The sequence below is a fragment of the Zalophus californianus genome, chromosome 2 (assembly GCF_009762305.2).
Source record: "Zalophus californianus isolate mZalCal1 chromosome 2, mZalCal1.pri.v2, whole genome shotgun sequence".
NCBI lineage: Eukaryota > Metazoa > Chordata > Mammalia > Carnivora > Otariidae > Zalophus > Zalophus californianus.
The window spans coordinates 105992471-106011070 of record NC_045596.1 but is presented as its reverse complement, the minus strand read 5'-3'; the positions used below and the strand labels follow the sequence as shown (position 1 = coordinate 106011070).

Genomic DNA, 18600 nt, shown 5'->3' with positions numbered 1-18600 from the left:
CAAAGAAGACATCCAAATGGCCAACAGGCACATGAAAAAGTGCTCAACATCGCTTGGCATCAGGGAAATCCAAATCAAAACCTCAATGAGATACCACCTCACACCCGTCAGAATGGCTAAAATTAACAAGTCAGGGAACGACAGATGTTGGCGGGGATGTGGAGAAAGGGGAACCCTCCTACACTGTTGGTGGGAATGCAAGCTGGTGCAACCCCTCTGGAAAACAGTATGGAGATTCCTCAAACAGTTGAAATTAGAGCTACCGTTCGATCCAGCAATTGCACTACTGGGTATTTACCACAAAGATACAAATGTAGGGACCCGAAGGGGTACGTGTACCCCAATGTTTATAGCAGCAATGTCCACCATAGCCAAACTGTGGAAAGAGCCAAGATGCCCATCGACAGATGAATGGATAAAGAAGATGTGGTATATATACACAATGGAATATTATGCAGCCATCAAAAGGAATGAGATCTTGCCATTTGCAACGACGTGGATGGAACTGGAGGGTGTTATGCTGAGTGAAATAAGTCAATCAGAGAAAGACATGTATCACATGACCTCACTGATATGAGGAATTCTTAATCTCAGGAAAGAAACTGAGTGTTACTGGAGTGGTTGGGGGTGTGAGGGATGGGGTGGCTGGGTGATAGATATTGGGGAGGGTATGTGCTATGGTGAGCGCTGTGAATTGTGCAAGACTGTTGAATCACAGATCTGTACTTCGGAAACAAATAACGCAACATATTTTAAGAAAAAAGAAAAAGAAGAAGATAACAGGAGAGGAAGAAAAGGGGAGTATGTCAGAGGGGGAGACGAACCATGAGAGATGATGGACTCTGAAAAACAAACTGAGGGTTCTAGAGGGGAGGGGGGTAGGGGGATGGGTTAGCCTGGTGATGGGTATTGAGGAGGGCACGTTCTGCATGGAGCACTGGGTGTTATGAACAAACAATGAATCATGGAACACTGCACCAAAAACTAATGATGTAATATATGGTGATTAACATAACAATAAAAAATTAAAAAAAAAAAAATATACAGCATCAGGGCGCCTGGGTGGCTCAGTTGGTTAAGCGACTGCCTTCGGCTCAGGTCATGATCCTGGAGTCCCAGGATCGAGTCCCACATCGGGCTCCCTGCTCAGCGGGGGGGTCTGCTTCTCCCTCTGACCCTCTTCCCTCTCATGCTCTCTGTCTCTCATTCTCTCTCTCTCAAATAAATAAATAAAATCTTTAAAAAAAATAAAAAAATAAAAATATACAACATCACCATAAAATTAAAAATCTGAAAAAACAGAAAACAAACCACCTATAATGTCTCCACACAAACCCAACACTAATAGCATTATGCTGTATTTATATTTACTTCCAATTGTTTTCCCTGCACATATTTTTCTACATAGTTTATGCATTTATTTAATAAATGTTTTTGAGGGCTTATTTATCAACCAAGCATTTTGCTATGCACCAAGGATGAAATAATCATTTTATTTTGACAAATCTTTTTTTTTACTTATTGGTAAATCATAAACTTTCCATTATGAAACGGAAATCATGAACTTCATTTTTCTGCCTTTTCATTGCTATTCATACACATGCAGAAAAGTGTACAAACTATAATAGTACAACAATAAATTATCAAAAAGTGAACATACCCACATAACCACACTCAAGTCAAAAAGTATACTACCAGCATCCTGTGTAACTTTAAATTATTTTAAAGATAAACAACAGGACTACCTAGCAGCCTCTTCCTCTCTACAGTTCATTCTCTTTCCTCCCATACAGATGGTGCAAAAAGATCAGGTCGAGAGGTAAGTGGCATTCCTAGAAGGCTCAGCAGACTGGAGTGAGGATCAGGGGAAAGGAAACATGGAATGGGACACTCACTGACCATAACCACCTCTCCACTAGGTTTCAAGGGAAATGGGTAAAAAGAATTTTATTTTATTTTTTAAAGATTTTATTTATTTATTTGACAGAGAGAGACACAGCGAGAGAAGGAACACAAGCATCAAGGGTGGGAGAGGGAGAAGCAGGCTTCCCGCCGAGCAGGGAGCCTGATGCAGGGCTCAGTCCCAGGACCCTGGGATCATAACCTGAGCAGAAGGCAGACGCTTAACGACCGAGCCACCCAGGCGCCCCTGGGTAAAAAGAATTTTAGAGATTTGTCTACAAATCAGGCCAATTAGGTCCTGAGCAGAGGCCCCAGATAAATATAGAAGTTTTCCATCATGTGGTATCCTAAAATTATGGTGGTTGGCAACAACCAGGCAAGATTTCATAAGCATGAATTCTGGCATCCTCTGACAGAATGAAAAGAATAAACCTTAAAGACATTTTATAAAAAAGGAAGTTGAGCACCTGAGAGAATGTAAGCATGATATTAGCTTCTGTTCCAGCTATCCGCTGCTGCATAACAAATGACCCCGAAACTTCGGAGTTTAAAACAACATTTATTATCTTTCCTGGTTCTGGAGTTGACTGGGCTTAGCTGAGGTTTTTACTCGGGGTTCCCCCTGTGGTTGCAGCCACATGATGGTTGGGGCTGGAATTTTCTGGAAGGCTTCTTCACTCATGTGTGGTAGCTGATGCTGCAGGGTGGCTGAGGCCTCAGCTGGGGTGATCAGCCAGAATAGTACTCATGGCCTCTTCATGTGGACCGGCCTTGCTGACACAATGGCAACTGGGTGCAGAAGCTGCATCCCCTTTTATGATCCCACCTCTGAAATCACATAGTACTACTTAAGCTGTAGTCCAGGCCCACAGGGGTAGGGAAGGGAGGACACAAAAACTTAACTCTCCATGGGAGGAGTATCAACACTGCATTGTTAAGAAGAGAATGTGGAGATCTTGTCGCAACCATTTGGAACACACACTGCATAGATGCTCTTCCTATGTGATTTGTTCTTGTAAATCCTATCATGGCACTTATCATACTATGCGAAACTGTCTGCCTATTTCTCACCCACCTCTTGCACCAGAGTAGGAGCTTCTTAAGAGGACTGAGTGGATGTTTAGAGTAATCTTTGTATTCCTGACACTTAGCAGATGCTCAAAAATTTTGTGGACTCAGTGAACAAACAAATGCAACTTGGACTTAAAGAAATATTTCTAAATGTTTCTAAGGTAGCTATAAAAGTTGCTGTATCTAAATCTTGTAGGCTGAGTCAACTTTAAAGACTGTCAGCTTTTAGATTTGTTAATAACTTTTAAGTTTCATTAATAATATATTCTCACATTTGACTAATATAGCTTTTACCTAAGTAACGAAGTTGCCTCTAACTCAAGCATTATATCTAACAGCTGAAAATGTATCAGCAATACAAAATGCTCACCTTAGTATATATTCAGAATAACTTTCGGATATATTTTTTTCCCTTCAAACTGATGAGATATTTTATGACAAGCACCCTTAAAAGGAAATTTATGTATAACATCACTGTTGCTAAATATGCCAAACGAAACAGTTTAAAACCACTCCAAGAACTTAGTGTACTCAAGTGCAAACATACAATTTAAAAGTATTTTTATTCATAAATTACATATTTTTATATCATGCTATTGGATATAGGTCATTCAAATCTAAATTATCACTGTAAAATTAACTTATTTTCTTTTTCTTGTCAGCAAACATAACCAAGATGAAATAAAATGATATAATTCAAAACTCAAAAATTAGTTAAGCTATTCCTTGGCCTAAACAAGGCACACACATATTCAACTCACCAAAGTACTTATTTTAAGAACATCATGCCTTGTAGTACACCATGATTAACAATTTCACTACTGTCCCAAATATCATCAAGCAGTCCTTAATCTGTTGAGACTTTGGATATAATTGTTTTGATCATGACTCACAAGGTATCACTAATCATGAATCTCTGCAAACAAGCACAGTGTTCACCAGCAACACTTACCAATTAATATCTGACCGCTCTTCATAGCAGAGCCTCCTGGCAGCAGGCCATGGACCACAAGTCTCTCTCCACTGCCCTGTTTTCCACTTTTTTTCCAGCTCCACTTGCTCTGATGGATAATCCCAACCAGGACTTCCAGAAGCTTGAGCTGCTCTTTGGCTTTGGTCACAGTTAACTTTTTGGGGTTTACATAAACATTCACATCCTTGTACCGCTGTTGGACAACAACTCCTGTTTTCTGATTGGATTGATGCTTTAGAATGGACACCAGCTCATTGTCATTCCTATTTTTTTTATTGTAGCGCTTAGGTAAAAGACTTTTAGTTTTTAAAATTTTGGTAAACCGCTTGAGTTTAGGTTCATACTTTTTTCCTTCTTTGTAATCATCCTCTTCAATTATAATCTCATTTTCACTGAACCTGACATGGTTCACTGTAGGAGTCTCAGGAAGGAGGCTTTCTTCTTCATCCTCACTCAATTCCAAATAAAATAATTCTCCATTTTTCTGCACACTGTCCAGCCATTCAGGTTCAACCTCACTGTGAAAAATAGAAAAGACGCTCTGAATAGCAGCCAAACATAAGAAAAATAGTTATGTCTTTCGGGCACCAGGGGTGCAGGGAGGTGGGAGGAGGTGAAAGTTCTTTGATTATTTCAAAGTCTCCTTACTGTTTCTGATTTATTATAAGCATCAACATTATTTTCTAGGACACTTTTTAAGAGTCTTGAAGAAATGGGGTTGGAGGAGAGGGTATCAAAAAAGCATAGTGATAGAAAACAAAAAAAGGAGATGGCCTCCTTCTAGAATCTAAGGTATTTTTTTTTCATTTTAATTCAGCCCTTGTAAGGTTATTGCCCACTTTAAACAATTTCATTGGACAATAATTTACATTAATAGTTGATTGTGCAATTGTATCCAGACATAGCCATTTGGAAATTGGACATAAAAACATCCCATTTGCATAGAAACTCTTCAGCACGGCTGTCATGTTAAGAAGAAAGCTAAAGTCTACCATTATTAATAAGATTTGTTTATACAATAAATTTTCAAAAAAACAAACGTTCACCTCACCATAAACTAAAATCTCTGAAAACAACTAGTTTATAATCACAGTTAATAGTGATTGCTTCTATAGCTTATAATTTCCATAAAACTCCTTTTTATGAATAATTGTAGTAAGAAAAGTAAACCACATATTACATAATTCATCATGTGATTGTTAAAAAAAAATTTAACTGGGAAGTAGGCCATTGAAAAAAACAAAAGTACTGCTATTAAAATGACTGAAACAGCATTAAAAAAACAAAATGCTCATCTTTTTTTTTTTTTTATTTGACAGAGAGACACAGCGAGAGAGGGAACACAAGCAGGGGGAGTGGGAGAGGGAGAAGCAGGCCTCCCGCGGAGCAGGGAGCCTGATGTGGGGCTTGATCCCAAGACCCTGGGATCGCGACCTGAGCCAAGGCTGACCTGAGTCACCCAGGCGCCCCAAAATTCTCATCTTAAGGTAACAAACCTAATCACAAACTCCACCCTGCCTGTTTAATGTTATGAAAATTTACCTTTCAAACTATTTTTTAAAGCAAACTGGTTACAGTGGAAAATATAATATGTTAAGAGAGTCTTTACGAAACACCAGCTCTAATATTCTGATGTAAAAGGGTATAATTTGTATTCTAATAGTTCCATCAAATAGAAGACATTTCCATTTTCTGCAGTGTTTATTAGCAACTCTGGTTCTTTTAACTTAACCGACTGAGTCACCCAGGCACCCCTAGAGAGACAGTTGACTGTTAAGTGTCTGATGCTTGAATTCGGCTCAGGTCATGATCTCAGGGTCATGAGATCCAGCCCCGTGTAGGGCTTGGGTACTGGTGTTGGGCTCCACACCAGGCTTGGAGCCTGCTTAAGATTCTCTCTCCACCTCTTCCTCTGTCCCTCCCCCCACTGCATGCACACGCATGCTCTCTCTCTCTCAAAAAAAGTCAACTGTCTCTCTAAAAACTGAAAATTAATTTTAAAAAATGCACTATTCTATTACTCAACTCTGAAATTAACCACCTATCTCATCTGTGGCTGGCAATTAATACAGGATTTTCAACTATATATTAATGGTTAAAAAAAAGGCATACCTAACCCCAAATATCAAAACTAATATTACTTTGGCACTTGTTGGTTCCCAATGTGTGGCATCATGTTAGCACCACTTAGCACCAGGTATTAACCATTTATCAGATGTTTCAACCATATCCATTTGTACCCACAGAAATTAGTATTTAGTAACTCTGTAATTCTACTCTGAAGAATCTAAATAATTGCTTCCAATCATAAAAAATTTAGGTAACTATGTACCATAATTTAAAATGGCACAATGTACATATCATGATTATACACAATTACTTATGAAGATATGTATCAATTTAAACAATGAATGAAATTATTTGCTTCATAATCTTTTAATCTAGTATATTATTTGCATTAAATATGTGACCCCAAAGAAATACTTTTTCCCCTATGCTAAACATGAGGATGTTTCATCTTATCTCTAAAATTTGAATGAGAACCACTTTTTGGCTATGACTTAAAGATGGTGGGGGGGGGCACAGGACATTCAATCATGGTGATGGTAGGGGGCACAGGACATTCAATCATGGAGCAAATGAACAGTGCCAGGTGCTTGGAAGGTACTAGAATTGTAATGATTAAAACATCAGTCCTTTCCTTGTCTAGTGGGGAAGAGAAAGTGAGAAAGAATTCACAATGATACACATGGTAAATGCAAAATAGAGGTCACCTAGTTTAGCCTGGGATTGAGGGTGAGGGCAGGGAGAATTTCTGGTAGAGGATACACAGAAGTAAGTTTTAAAAGAATAAATGGTTGGTGATGGGGATATGGGGGCCTGAAGGGGAAGAAGAAAAGACAATTCCAAGCAGAAATAACAGCATAAGCAGAGGCCTTGAGGGGCTGTCTCTATGCCTATGTGGACAACTAAAACTAGTCTGACCTATGTAGACAACTAAAGAAGGAACATACCTCAACATCATAAAGGCCATATATGAAAAACCCACAGCTAATTTCATCCTCAAAGGGGAAAAACAGAGCTTTTCCTCTAAGGTCAGGAACAAGAGAGGGGTGTCCACTCTCACCACTGTTATTTAACATAGTACTGGAAGTCCTAGCCTCAGCAATCAGACAACAAAAAGAAAAGGCACTTGGCAAAGAAGTAAAACTTTCACCATTTGCAGACAACATGTTATCCTACGTAGAAAACCTGAAAGACTCCACCAAAAAATTGCTGTAATTGATACACAAATTCAGTAAAGTCCCAGGATACAAAATCAATGTACAGAAATCTGTTGCATTGCTCTACACCAACAATGAAGCAGCAGAAGGAGAAATTAAGGAATCAATCCCATTTACAATTACACCAAAAACCATAAGATAATTAGGAATAAACCTAACCACAGAGGTAAAAGATCTGTACTCTGAAACTATAAAACACTGATGAAAGAAATTGAAGATGACACGAAGAAATGGAAAAACATTCCATGGTCATGGATGGAAAGAACAAATATTGTTAAAATGTCTATACTACCCAAAGCAATCTACACATTTAATGCCATCCCTATCAAAATACCACCAGCATTTTTCACAGAGCTAGAACAATCAATCCTAAAATTGTATGGAATCACAAAAGACCCCAAATAGCCAAAGCAATCTTGAAAAAGAAAGGCAAAGCTGGTGACATCACAATTCCAGACTTCAAGTTATATTACAAAGGGGTAGTGATCAAGACAGTATGGTATTGGTGGAAAAACAGACACATAGATCAATGGAACATAACAGAAAACCCAGAAAGGGACTCACAACTATATGGTCAACTTATCTTCAACAAAGCAGTAAAGAATATCCAACAGAAAAAAGACAGTCTCTTCAAAAAATGGTGCTGGGAAAAATGGACAGCTACGTGCAGAAGAATGAAACTAGACCAATTTCTTACACTTTACACAAAAATAAATTCAAAATGGACGAAAGACCTAATGGATGAAAGACCTAAATGAGACCTGAAATATCAAAAATCCTAGAAGAGAACACAGGCAGCAACTTCTCTTCTCTGACATTGGCTGTAGCAACTTTTTTCTAGATAGGTCCCGTGAGGCAAGGGAAACAAAAGCAAAAATGAACTATTGGGACTACATCAAAATAAAAAGGTTTTGTACAGCAAAGGAAACCATCAACAAAACTAAAAGGAAACCTTCAGAATGGGAGAAGATATTTGCAAATGACATATCTGATAAAGGATATGTCCAAAATCTTAAAGAACTTATCAAACTCAACACCCAAAAAACTAATAATCCAGTTAAGAAATGGGCAGAAGACATGAACAGACATTTTTCCAAAGACATACAGATGGCCAACACACATATAAAAAGATGCTCAACATCACTCATCATCAGGGAAATACAAATCCAAACCACAATGAGATACCACCTCACACCTGTCAGTATAGCTAAAATTAACAACACAGGAAACAACAGATGTTGGTGAGGATACGGAGAAAGGGGAACCTCCTTACACTGCTGGTGGAAATGCAAACTGGTGCAGCCACTGTGGAAAAAGTATGGAAGTTCCTCAAAAAGTTAAAAATAAAACTACCATATGATCCAATTGCAGTACCAGGTATTTACCTAAAGGATACAAAAATATTGATTCAAAGGGGTACATGCTCCCCAATGTATATAGCAGCATTATCAACAATAGCCAAAAAATGCAAGCAGCCCAAGTATCCATCAACTGATGAATGGATAAAGAGGTGATACACACACACACACACACACACACAGAGGAATATTATTCAGCCATAAAAAAGAATGAAATGTTGCCATTTGCAATGATGTGGTTGGAGCTAAGAGTATTATGCTAAGTGAAATAAGTCAGAGAAAGACAAATACCGTATGATTTCACTCATACGTGTAATTTAAGAAACAAAACAGATGAATATCCGAGGGGGCGAAGAAAGAGAGGCAAACCACAAACAGATTCTTAATTATAGAGAACAGACATTTTGGAGGGGGGGTGAGCAGGGGAGGGGCTGAATAGGTGATAGGCATTAAGGAGGGCATTTGTTGTGATGAGCACTGGGTGTTGTAAGTGATGAATCACTAAATTCTACTCCTGAAACGAATATTACACTGTATGTTAACTAACTAGGAATTTTAAAAAAATCTTGTAAACAAAACAAAACAAAGCTAGTCTACAGTTGCCAAAGGTGGGGCACAAGAGGAAACGTAGTCAAGTCCTAATTTTACAAGGCCTTTTGGACCATGGCAAGGGGTTTGGATTTTATAGTTTAAGAGTTCTAGATAGAGATTTATGTGTCAGATATCTCTGGATAGATCTACTTTAATAAGAAATTGGAAGAAGGATTTGAGGTAGATAAGATTCAAGTCAAGAGAATAGTTAGGGGGATGTTTAGATACTAGGCAAAGATGGTATCTAAAGCAAGGCAGATATGAAGAATTCTTAATCTCAGGAAACAAACAGGGTTGCTGGAGTGGTGGTGGGTGGGAGGGATGGGGTGGCTGGGTGATAGACATTGGGGAGGGTATGTGCTATGTTGAGCGCTGTGAATTGTGTAAGACTGTTGAATCACAGACCTGTACCTCTGAAACAAATAATTCATTATATATTAAAAAAAAGAAGATAGCAGGAAGGGAAGAATGAAGGGGGGAAACTGGAAGGGGAGACGAACCATGAGAGACTATGGACTCTGAGAAACAAACTGAGGGTTCTAGAGGGGAGGGGGGTGGGGGCATGGGTTAGCCTGGTGATGGGTATTAAAGAGGGCATGTTCTGCATGGAGCAATGGGTGTTATACGCAAACAATGAATCACGGAACACTACATCAAAAACTAATGATGTAGGGGCACCTGGGTGGCTCAGTTGGTTGGGCAGCTGCCTTTGGCTCGGATCATGATCCTGGTGTCCTGGGATCGAGTACTGCATCGGGCTCCCTGCTCAGCAGGGAGTCTGCTTCTCCCTCTCACCCTCCTCCCTCTCATGTACTTTGTCTCTCATTCTTTCTCTCTCAAATAAATAAAATCTTAAAAAAAAAAAAACTAATGATGTAATGTATGGTGATTAACATAACATAATAATAAATAAATAAATAAATAAATAAATAAATAAATAAATAAAGCAAGGCAGAAAACATGGAAAGTAAGAAAAACATTTAAGAAATGCTTGAAAATCCCTGGACTTTGAGACTGATTGAATGAGATGAAGACAGAGGAAGGAATTAATGTCGACCAGATTCCTAGTTGGTGACTGTACTTTCATGCATCCTTTTATGCATACATATGCATAGACTCATTTTATATAAATGGGAACAAAACTACAATACATGTCATCTTCCCTTCCTACTTTTCACTGACATAAATGTTAAATATTCATGTTCTTAAAATCATAAAATCATATAAAAACATATATAGGATTATGCTGTCATTGTTTTGAAAAACTAGAATTATTACATATTCTATTATATATAAATATAATGTGGAGGGGCATCTGGGTGGCTCAGCCATTAAGCATCTGCCTTCGACTCAGGTCATGATCCCAGAGTCCTGGGATCGGGCCCCGCATCGGGCTCCCTGCTTCTCCCTCTCCCACTCCCCCTGCTTGTATTCCCTCTCTCACTGTCTCTCTCTCTCTGTCAAATAAATAACATCTTAAATAAAAAAAATAAAATAAATAAAATGTGGAATCATCTTTCAAATGTGTGTGTATATATACATATATATATGTATATATGTATATATACACATACCTTTAACATGTATCACCCCTAATGGCTGCATTAATGGTTCCTATCAAGGATGAAGCACATTTGGTCATTCACCTCCTTATAAGCTAGCTTTGTGTTCAGTATTTGTTTTACCCTTATGGACAATGATACAGTAACCATCCTTATATGTATGTATACATATACATTTTTAACCAAAGATTATACCAATTCACATTTCCACCAGCAATGAATGAGATCCATTTTCCTCACCTCTAAATTTAAGATACTTCACTTTAAGAGGAAGTAGAAATTAAAAGGAGATAAGAGGAACAGGAACAAAGACAGGGAAATGAATGTACGAGACTCATGAAAGAAGGAAACATGTATAGCAAAAAAAAATGAACTGAGAAGTCACAAAGATCTGGGTTCAAATTCTGTTCTATTGACATTTTTACTTTTCTAAGCTTTAGTTTTTCTCTTCTAGAAAACAGGTTATAGCTACCTCACATGGCTGTTATCAAGAGTAAATTAAAAAATGTGCTTGGCATGGTAAGTGTCAAATAAATGTCAGTCCCTTTCCTCTTGCCCAACAGAATCAAAAATGTAGAGAAACTTATAACTTTATTAGATATAGCACTCATACTTCTGTATTCTTCCAACCCCTAGCAATAAAGGAAGATGTCTCCAATGACCTCTATTTGCTAGGCTCCAGGCTAAGTGCTATTGGCTTAAGAAGCAAACTAGAGGGGTGCCTAGGTGGCTCAGTTGTTAAGTGTCTGCCTTCGGCTCAGGTCATGATCCCAGGGTCCTGGGATCAAGCCCTGCATAGGGATCCCTGCTCAGTGGGAAGCCTGCTTCTCCCTCTCCCACTCCCCCTGCTTGTGTTCCCTCTCTTGCTGTGTCTCTCTGTCAAATAAATAAAATCTTTAAAAAAAAAGAAGCAGACCTCACTGATATGAGGAATTCTGAATCTCAGGAACAAACTGAGTGTTACTGGAGTGGTTGGGGGTGGGAGGGATGGGGTGGCTGGGTGATAGACATTGGGGAGGGTATGTGCTACGGTGAGAGCTGTGAATTGTGCAAGACTGTTGAATCACAGATCTGTACTTCTGAAACAAATAACGCAACATATTTTAAGAAAAAAGAAAAAGAAGAAGATAGCAGGAGAGGAAGAATGAAGGAGAGTAAGTCAGAGGGGGAGACGAACCAGGAGAGATGATGGACTCTGAAAAACAAACTGAGGGTTCTAGAGGAGAGGAGGGTAGGGGGATGGGTTAGCCTGGTGATGGGTATTAAAGAGGGCACATTCTGCATGGAGCACTGGGTGTTATGAACAAACAATGAATCATGGAACACTACACCAAAACAAATGATGTAATATATGGTGATTAACATAACAATAAAAAATTAAAAAAAAAAGAAAAAGTTAATATGAGGGAAAAAAAAAAAAGAAGCAGCAAACTAGATGCGGCCTCTGTGGCTCCCATAGTTCAGTATTCCTGGAAGGTTCCTTATTCCTACTCCAGATGATTAATTCCTACTTAGATAAACATCAAGAGCATAACTGATTAATGTGTTAGAAAGTTTAACAGAGTTGTGAAGACTGTATTCTCAAACTAGTTCTACTAGAAGAGGGTGTATTAAAGACAACAACTACGAAAAAACCAACCTTTCAGTCCAACTATTATTAATAACAAAATTAAATAAATTAATATTATATGTTGATACTCTCTCCTCCAGGAGATGGAGCTTAATCCTTCCTCCCCTTTAATGTGAACTGGACTTAGTGATGCGTTCCCAAAGAACAGAGTATGGAAAGTGAGAAATAGTAACTTCACAGTGAAGAAACCTTGCAGACGTTACCTTAACCAAGAGCTCCAGGTTATGAAAAACAAGAAACTAAGAAATTGTCACAGACCACAGGAAACTAGGGAGACTTAATGACTGAATGCAATATGATATTCTGGATTAGATCCTAGAACAGAAAAAGGACGTAAGTAGATAAATGGTAAAATTCAAATAAAGTCTGGAGTTTATTTAATAGTACTGTACTAATGTTAATTTCTTAGTTCTGGCAAACATACCATAGTTGTATAAGATGTTAAGATCAGGGGAAACTGGGTGAAGGATATAAGGGAACTCTCTGTACTATGTTTGCAACTTTTCTGTAAGTCTAAACTTAATTCCAAAAGAAAATGCTTATTTTGAAAAAGGAATTAACTCTAGCAGCTTTAATTCTGATTTTTTTATAATACAGATTTTCGTAAGTGTTCTTTAATCTCTTTTCTGAGATCCTATGGTACAAACTGCAAAGCTGTCATTGTGTAAATGTCTTTCAATGAGATTATTTTGTTTATTCCACTTTTCTCTGAACAGAAACAATTGTATATTCATTGCTTGCAACGTTTGAGGACAGTTTCATTGGTTTTCAAGGCTCTAAATGATGTAGTAAATATGAGCAGTCCTTCTTCCCAAAGAAAGATTTGCTAATTTGCAAATAACCAAGTTCACTTACATAAACAGTAACATAACTATATTAAAGAAAATGAATTTCAGATAATGCTAATAAGTTTCTCAATTCATATTCAAGAATTCTACGCTGAGGGGCGCCTGGGTGGCTCGGTTGGTTAAGCGTCGGCCTTCAGCTCAGGTCATGATCCCAGGGTCCTGGGATTGACCCTATATCAGGCCCCCTGCTCAGTGGGGAGCCTGCTTCTCCCTCACCCTCTCCCTCTCCCACTCCCCCTGCTTGTGTTCCCTCTTTCACTGTCTCTTTCTTGGTCAAATAAATAAAGCTTAAAAAAAGAAAAAAAGAATTCTACACTGATACTAATTTTTTTCTTCTAAATTATTGAATCTCTCAGGTCTTTATTTACATTGTCAACATTTTTTATCAATTGAAATGGTATTGGGATTTTCTTGGCTACCATAAGAAAAGTTATGAATAGCCAGACCTACTGGTTCATTTCCTTAAGGAAAACAGACTTTTGCTACTACTCCAAACCTGTTACAGTATACTTTGTTTTCCTTTTTAGGGGGCAAAAGCACCAAAGTGGTCAACACACATGGTGCTAATATGTACAGCGGGACAATTCTAGGGACAAAGAAAAACCACACACAATAAAAACACACACAATAAAAATATCATAACAAATAAATATGGATTCTATCTGGTGTTTGTTCAGTACTGGTCTGTCCAACATTTTTCTGTGTTTGTTTTTCTGTGCTCTGTCTACCAGCAATATCTAATTTTCATCCTTGAAGTCTTTTGATCGTTTTCTAGGAGAAAGCCATAGTTTGAATGGTTAAAATCTATGCTAGATGTTATGGCAGCTTGAGGAGTGGGGAGCCTGGGATGGGCTGGTGTTCTTTCTAGCCTAGCCACAGTCACCACTGGAACAAATGTGAAGCATGGTAGAGAAAAGGAAGGGATCAGCCAGTAAATTATTGTGTACTCACTGCATGAAATAAATTTTTACATCAGGAAGACATCTCCATTGGAACTATATTAATAATGACCCCATTCCCAGGACCACATTCCCTACCTCTACCCCCTTCAGTTAAATGGAGCATGCTTACAAAGCACTAAGTTAGGGATAAGATCTGAGCCTGGCAAAATTGAAATCAGAGGCCAGCAAAACATTCTGTGATAGGGCATTTTTGTACTTTTAAAAATGTCAGATGGACTGAGGGCTCATCACCTAGCTAAAATGCAAGTGCCAACAGTGAAGAACAAAAACCGCTATAGAAGAGCCAAGTTTGGAGAAATTAGGTCTAAGAAGTATCAAAAAAGGTAAAGGAGAAGGTAGCACATAAGTGGGACATTGAATGATTTTAAGATAGGAAGAAAGGGTGTTTTGTAGAGAACAAAGGCCATACAAGTGTAGGTGTGGAAGTACACCAGAGATAGGAGAATGAGCGTATGCTTCCGCATAGTAATGTTAAGCACTGAATGTTTGTGTCTCCCCAAAATGTGTATGTTGAAACCCTATCACTCAATGTGATGGTATTAGAGAGGGACCTTTGGGAAGCAATTAGGATTAGATGAGGCGATGAGGATGGAGCCCTGGTGAATGGGATTAGTGCCCTCATAAGGGTCATGAGAAAGCTTGCTTGTTCTCTCTGCTCTCTGCCATGCAAGGATACAAAGAGAAGTCAGCAATCTACAACTTGGAGGAGGGTCTTCACCAGAACCTGACCATGCTGGTACAGTGATCTTGAACTACCAGCCTTCAGAACTGTGAGAAATAAATTTCTGTTGTTTATAAGCTACTCAGTCTATGCTATTTTTTTAATTTTATTTATTTTTTTGAGAGAGAGTGTATGTGAGAGCGGGAATGGGGGTGGGGCTGCATAGGGAGAGGGAGAGAGAGAATCTTAAGCAGGTCCATGCCCAATGCAGAGCCCAATGTGGTGCTCAATCCTAGGACCCTGAGATCATGACCTGAGCCAAAATCAAGAGTCAGATGCTTAACTGACTGAGCCACCCAGGCACCCTATACTATTTTTTAAATAGCAGCCCGAGGTAAGACAAGTGGGAATAAAGAAAGCTTTAAAGAAGGAAGATCATCAAAGATGAGATCAGAGAGGCCAGGGACAGATCTGAAACAGCTTTAAAATCATCCTAAGGAATCTGGAATTTATTTGGGAGGCTACCGAGCTTTTGAGTACTATAGAAAAATGATTTACTGCACTTTTTTTTTTTAAGAACAGTTTTAGGTTCAAAGCAAAATTGAGTTGAAGGTACAGAGAGACTCCCTTCCTCCCACCTCCTCCATTATCAACATCTCCCACCCGAGTGATACATTTGTTCCAATGGATAAACCTATACTCATATATTATAATCACCCCAAATCCATAGTTTACATTACAGTTCACTCTTGGTGGTGTATATTTTACAGGTTTAGGTAAATGCATAATGACATGTATCATCCACCATTATAGTATTATACAGAGTAGTTTCACTGCCCTAACATAATTATCTTACTACTTCAAATTTTAAAATAAAAGTCAGAATAAATGAAGGCCCATAAAGCTTCTCAATCAACACCAGGAAGATAGTTTTCAGGTAAAGAAAAGCCATGTCTTTGGTGAGAAGTATATAGGGGTCTTTCTTTTGTGCATATTTCAAATTTTTCAGAAAAAATAATTTTGAATTAAGAAAAAAGAAAAGCATGTCTTTATTAGGTCATCTACACAAAGATTTTATAGAAATTCTTGAACATTCTGCCTTCAGTTTTCTCTTTAACCACACTGCCGCTTAGAATATGTAGTGTTCTCCCTCCTGAAGATATGGAGGAAGTTGTGAAACCGCTGACAAAGATGCGAAAACTTGTTATAAGAGAGATCTCATAAAACAATAGCTTATAACCAAGAATTCTTCTAACTCTGAACCCCTCAAGACCAGGGAAAACTTGATGAAATTAAAATGTTAACACTTTTAGGCAAGCAAAATAATCTTGTAAAATTTGCATTTCTCTTAGAGAATCCTCTACTGTATGTACATATCAAATCACCACATTGTACACCTTAAATATATACAATTTTTATTTGTCAATTATACTTCCATAAAGCTGGGGGAAAATGAGGAAATGAAACCCAGCTTGGATTGACCCTCTTCCAAATCAAATACATGTCACCTCTACCATCAACTCCTCTTTGTCTCCTTGTCAATCCCTTACCATCAACTGTTCACAATTTTCCTGTTCCTAGGATTTGACAAATCTCACAGTCAACAAAATTCAGTTAAGTAAATACTCTCATTCCCATTTTAAGACGTGAAAACTGATCCTTACAGAAGTTATGTGACACATGTAAGGCCATATGGTTGGTGGCAGGGATAAAGAGACAGGTTGTCTGACCCCTATCTTAATCCAATACTCATTACACTGCACCAGGATGATAATTTCAGGCAACACTTTATAAAGAAATTCCATTGTAACTGAAGTGGTTGAATTATTTGCAATACAACCATCAGTGACCAAGCCTGACATATTAGCTGTTTTTTAAATCTCAGCCTTCTCTTCTGGATCACAGGGATGAGCTAGTTAAGGACATGAATATTTGCTTCATTTTATTTAGCTTCACCGGTAATATTAACACGTGTTTAATTCTATCTTTGATTCAAACTGCCACAATATATCTTTTTATAGTAGGTTCTCTAAGAGAAAAATGATTTAGAACTGTGTTCTAGAAAGCAAATTCTGGCAGCTGTAGGGAAAAAAGACTAGAGATAAAAGACGAGGCATCCAGATCAGTTAGAAGGCTACTCCACTCTTATAAGGGAGAGTCAAGTGCTTTAGTTAGGCAGCGCCTCTGAAGAAAAGAAAGAAGGAGGGGTGGCTATCAGAAAAGGAAATCAACAAGACTGGAGACTTACTAGATCTGAAGACATGAGCAAGGAGAGAGTGATGTCAGTAAGATGGGCAATGCTAGAGGAGAAACAGGGAAGATATGAATTATCTTCAAACATGCTGAGTTGGAAGTAGAGAGAAGGAGTAGCAAAGAATTGCCATTTCTCATCATAAACTTAGCTATACACTGTTCGAATTTCCAATCTATGTAATTTGATAAAAGAAATTAAATTAAAAGAAAAAAGAAGTCAGAGTTCAGAGCAGAAGAAAAAGGGAATTATCCTAAATTGGATGTTAATACAGTATATGGCATCATGACTTTGAAATATTTTGATTCTTCAAGTGTAACATTCCTATGTTAAAACCCAAGAAAAGAATAAATTTTGGTATATTCATACAATGGAATCCTAATCAGAAGTTTAAAAAGAATGAACTACAGGGGCGCCTGGGTGGCTCAGTCGTTAAGCGTCTGCCTTCGGCTCAGGTCATGATCCCAGAGTCCTGGGATCAAGCCCCACATCGGGCTCCCTGCTCCGCGGGAAGCCTGCTTCTCCCTCTCCCACTCCCCCTGCTTGTGTTCCCTCTCTCGCTGTGTCTCTCTCTGTCAAATAAATAAAATTAAAAAAAAAAAAATAAAAAGAATGAACTACATATAGGCAACAACATGGGCAATTCCTATCTCTTAGCTTTGACGAGTAAGATTAGGTTCACATGTTCACATGTCCCTGTGCCTTTGATTATGAAGTGATCTTGTCCAGAGGTGCCTGGGTGGCTCAGTTGGTTAAGTGTCCCATGGTTGGTTTTGGTTCAGGTCATGATCTCAGGGTCGCGAGATTCCACGGCAGGTTCCACACTCAGCGCAGAGTCAGCTTGAGATTCTCCCTTGCCCTCTGCCCCTCCCCCACCTCACATGCTCCCTCTCTTTAAATAAATAAATAAAATCTTAAAAAAAAAAAAAAAAAGAAGTAATTCTGTCCCAACTGGGAAGACCACTTCTGCAGTGGTGACTCTGCAAGTTAGAGAGGTAAATAGGAACAGACCAGAACCTACCCGGTCAGATCAGCAAATCAATTCTCATGTCCTACACGTGAAGAAGGGACAAACATAAAATCTGAATTTTTTTTTTTAAGATTTTATTTATTTATTTGACAGAGAGAGAGACAGCGAGAGAGGGAACACAAGCAGGGGGAGTGGAGAGGGAGAAGCAAGCTTCCCGCCGAGCAGGGAGCCCAATGTGGGGGTCGATCCCAGGCTCCTGGGATCACGACCAAGAGCCGAAGGCAGACGCTTAACAACTGGGCCACCCAGGAGCCCCATAAAATCTGAATCTTGACAGGACTTGAAAATATAGACCAGCCAAACATTTTACAATAGAGATTTACTGTACTTTTACTATTAGGAAGATAAAGACAGTGGAACATCTGGAGTAATGAGTGAATGACTAATGTGGAAAGCTTAATGCCCTTTAAAAAAAAATATATATATATACACACAAATGTTTATATATGTATATATAAAATCCATATTTACATGTAT

The 18600-nt window shown here is 38.4% G+C and overlaps 1 protein-coding gene across 6 annotated transcripts in view; it reads right to left on the bottom strand.

The window, feature by feature from the left end:
• The window catches only part of INTU (inturned planar cell polarity protein), a 101881-nt gene that overhangs the window by 71059 nt on the left and 12222 nt on the right, over nucleotides 1–18600 (bottom strand). For all 6 annotated transcript variants that reach the window (XM_027599723.1, XM_027599722.1, XM_027599726.1 and 3 more), the window contains exon 2: nucleotides 3926–4464. In XM_027599723.1, the coding sequence (XP_027455524.1) occupies nucleotides 3926–4464 (539 nt within the window). The remainder of the gene's footprint in view (nucleotides 1–3925; nucleotides 4465–18600) is intronic.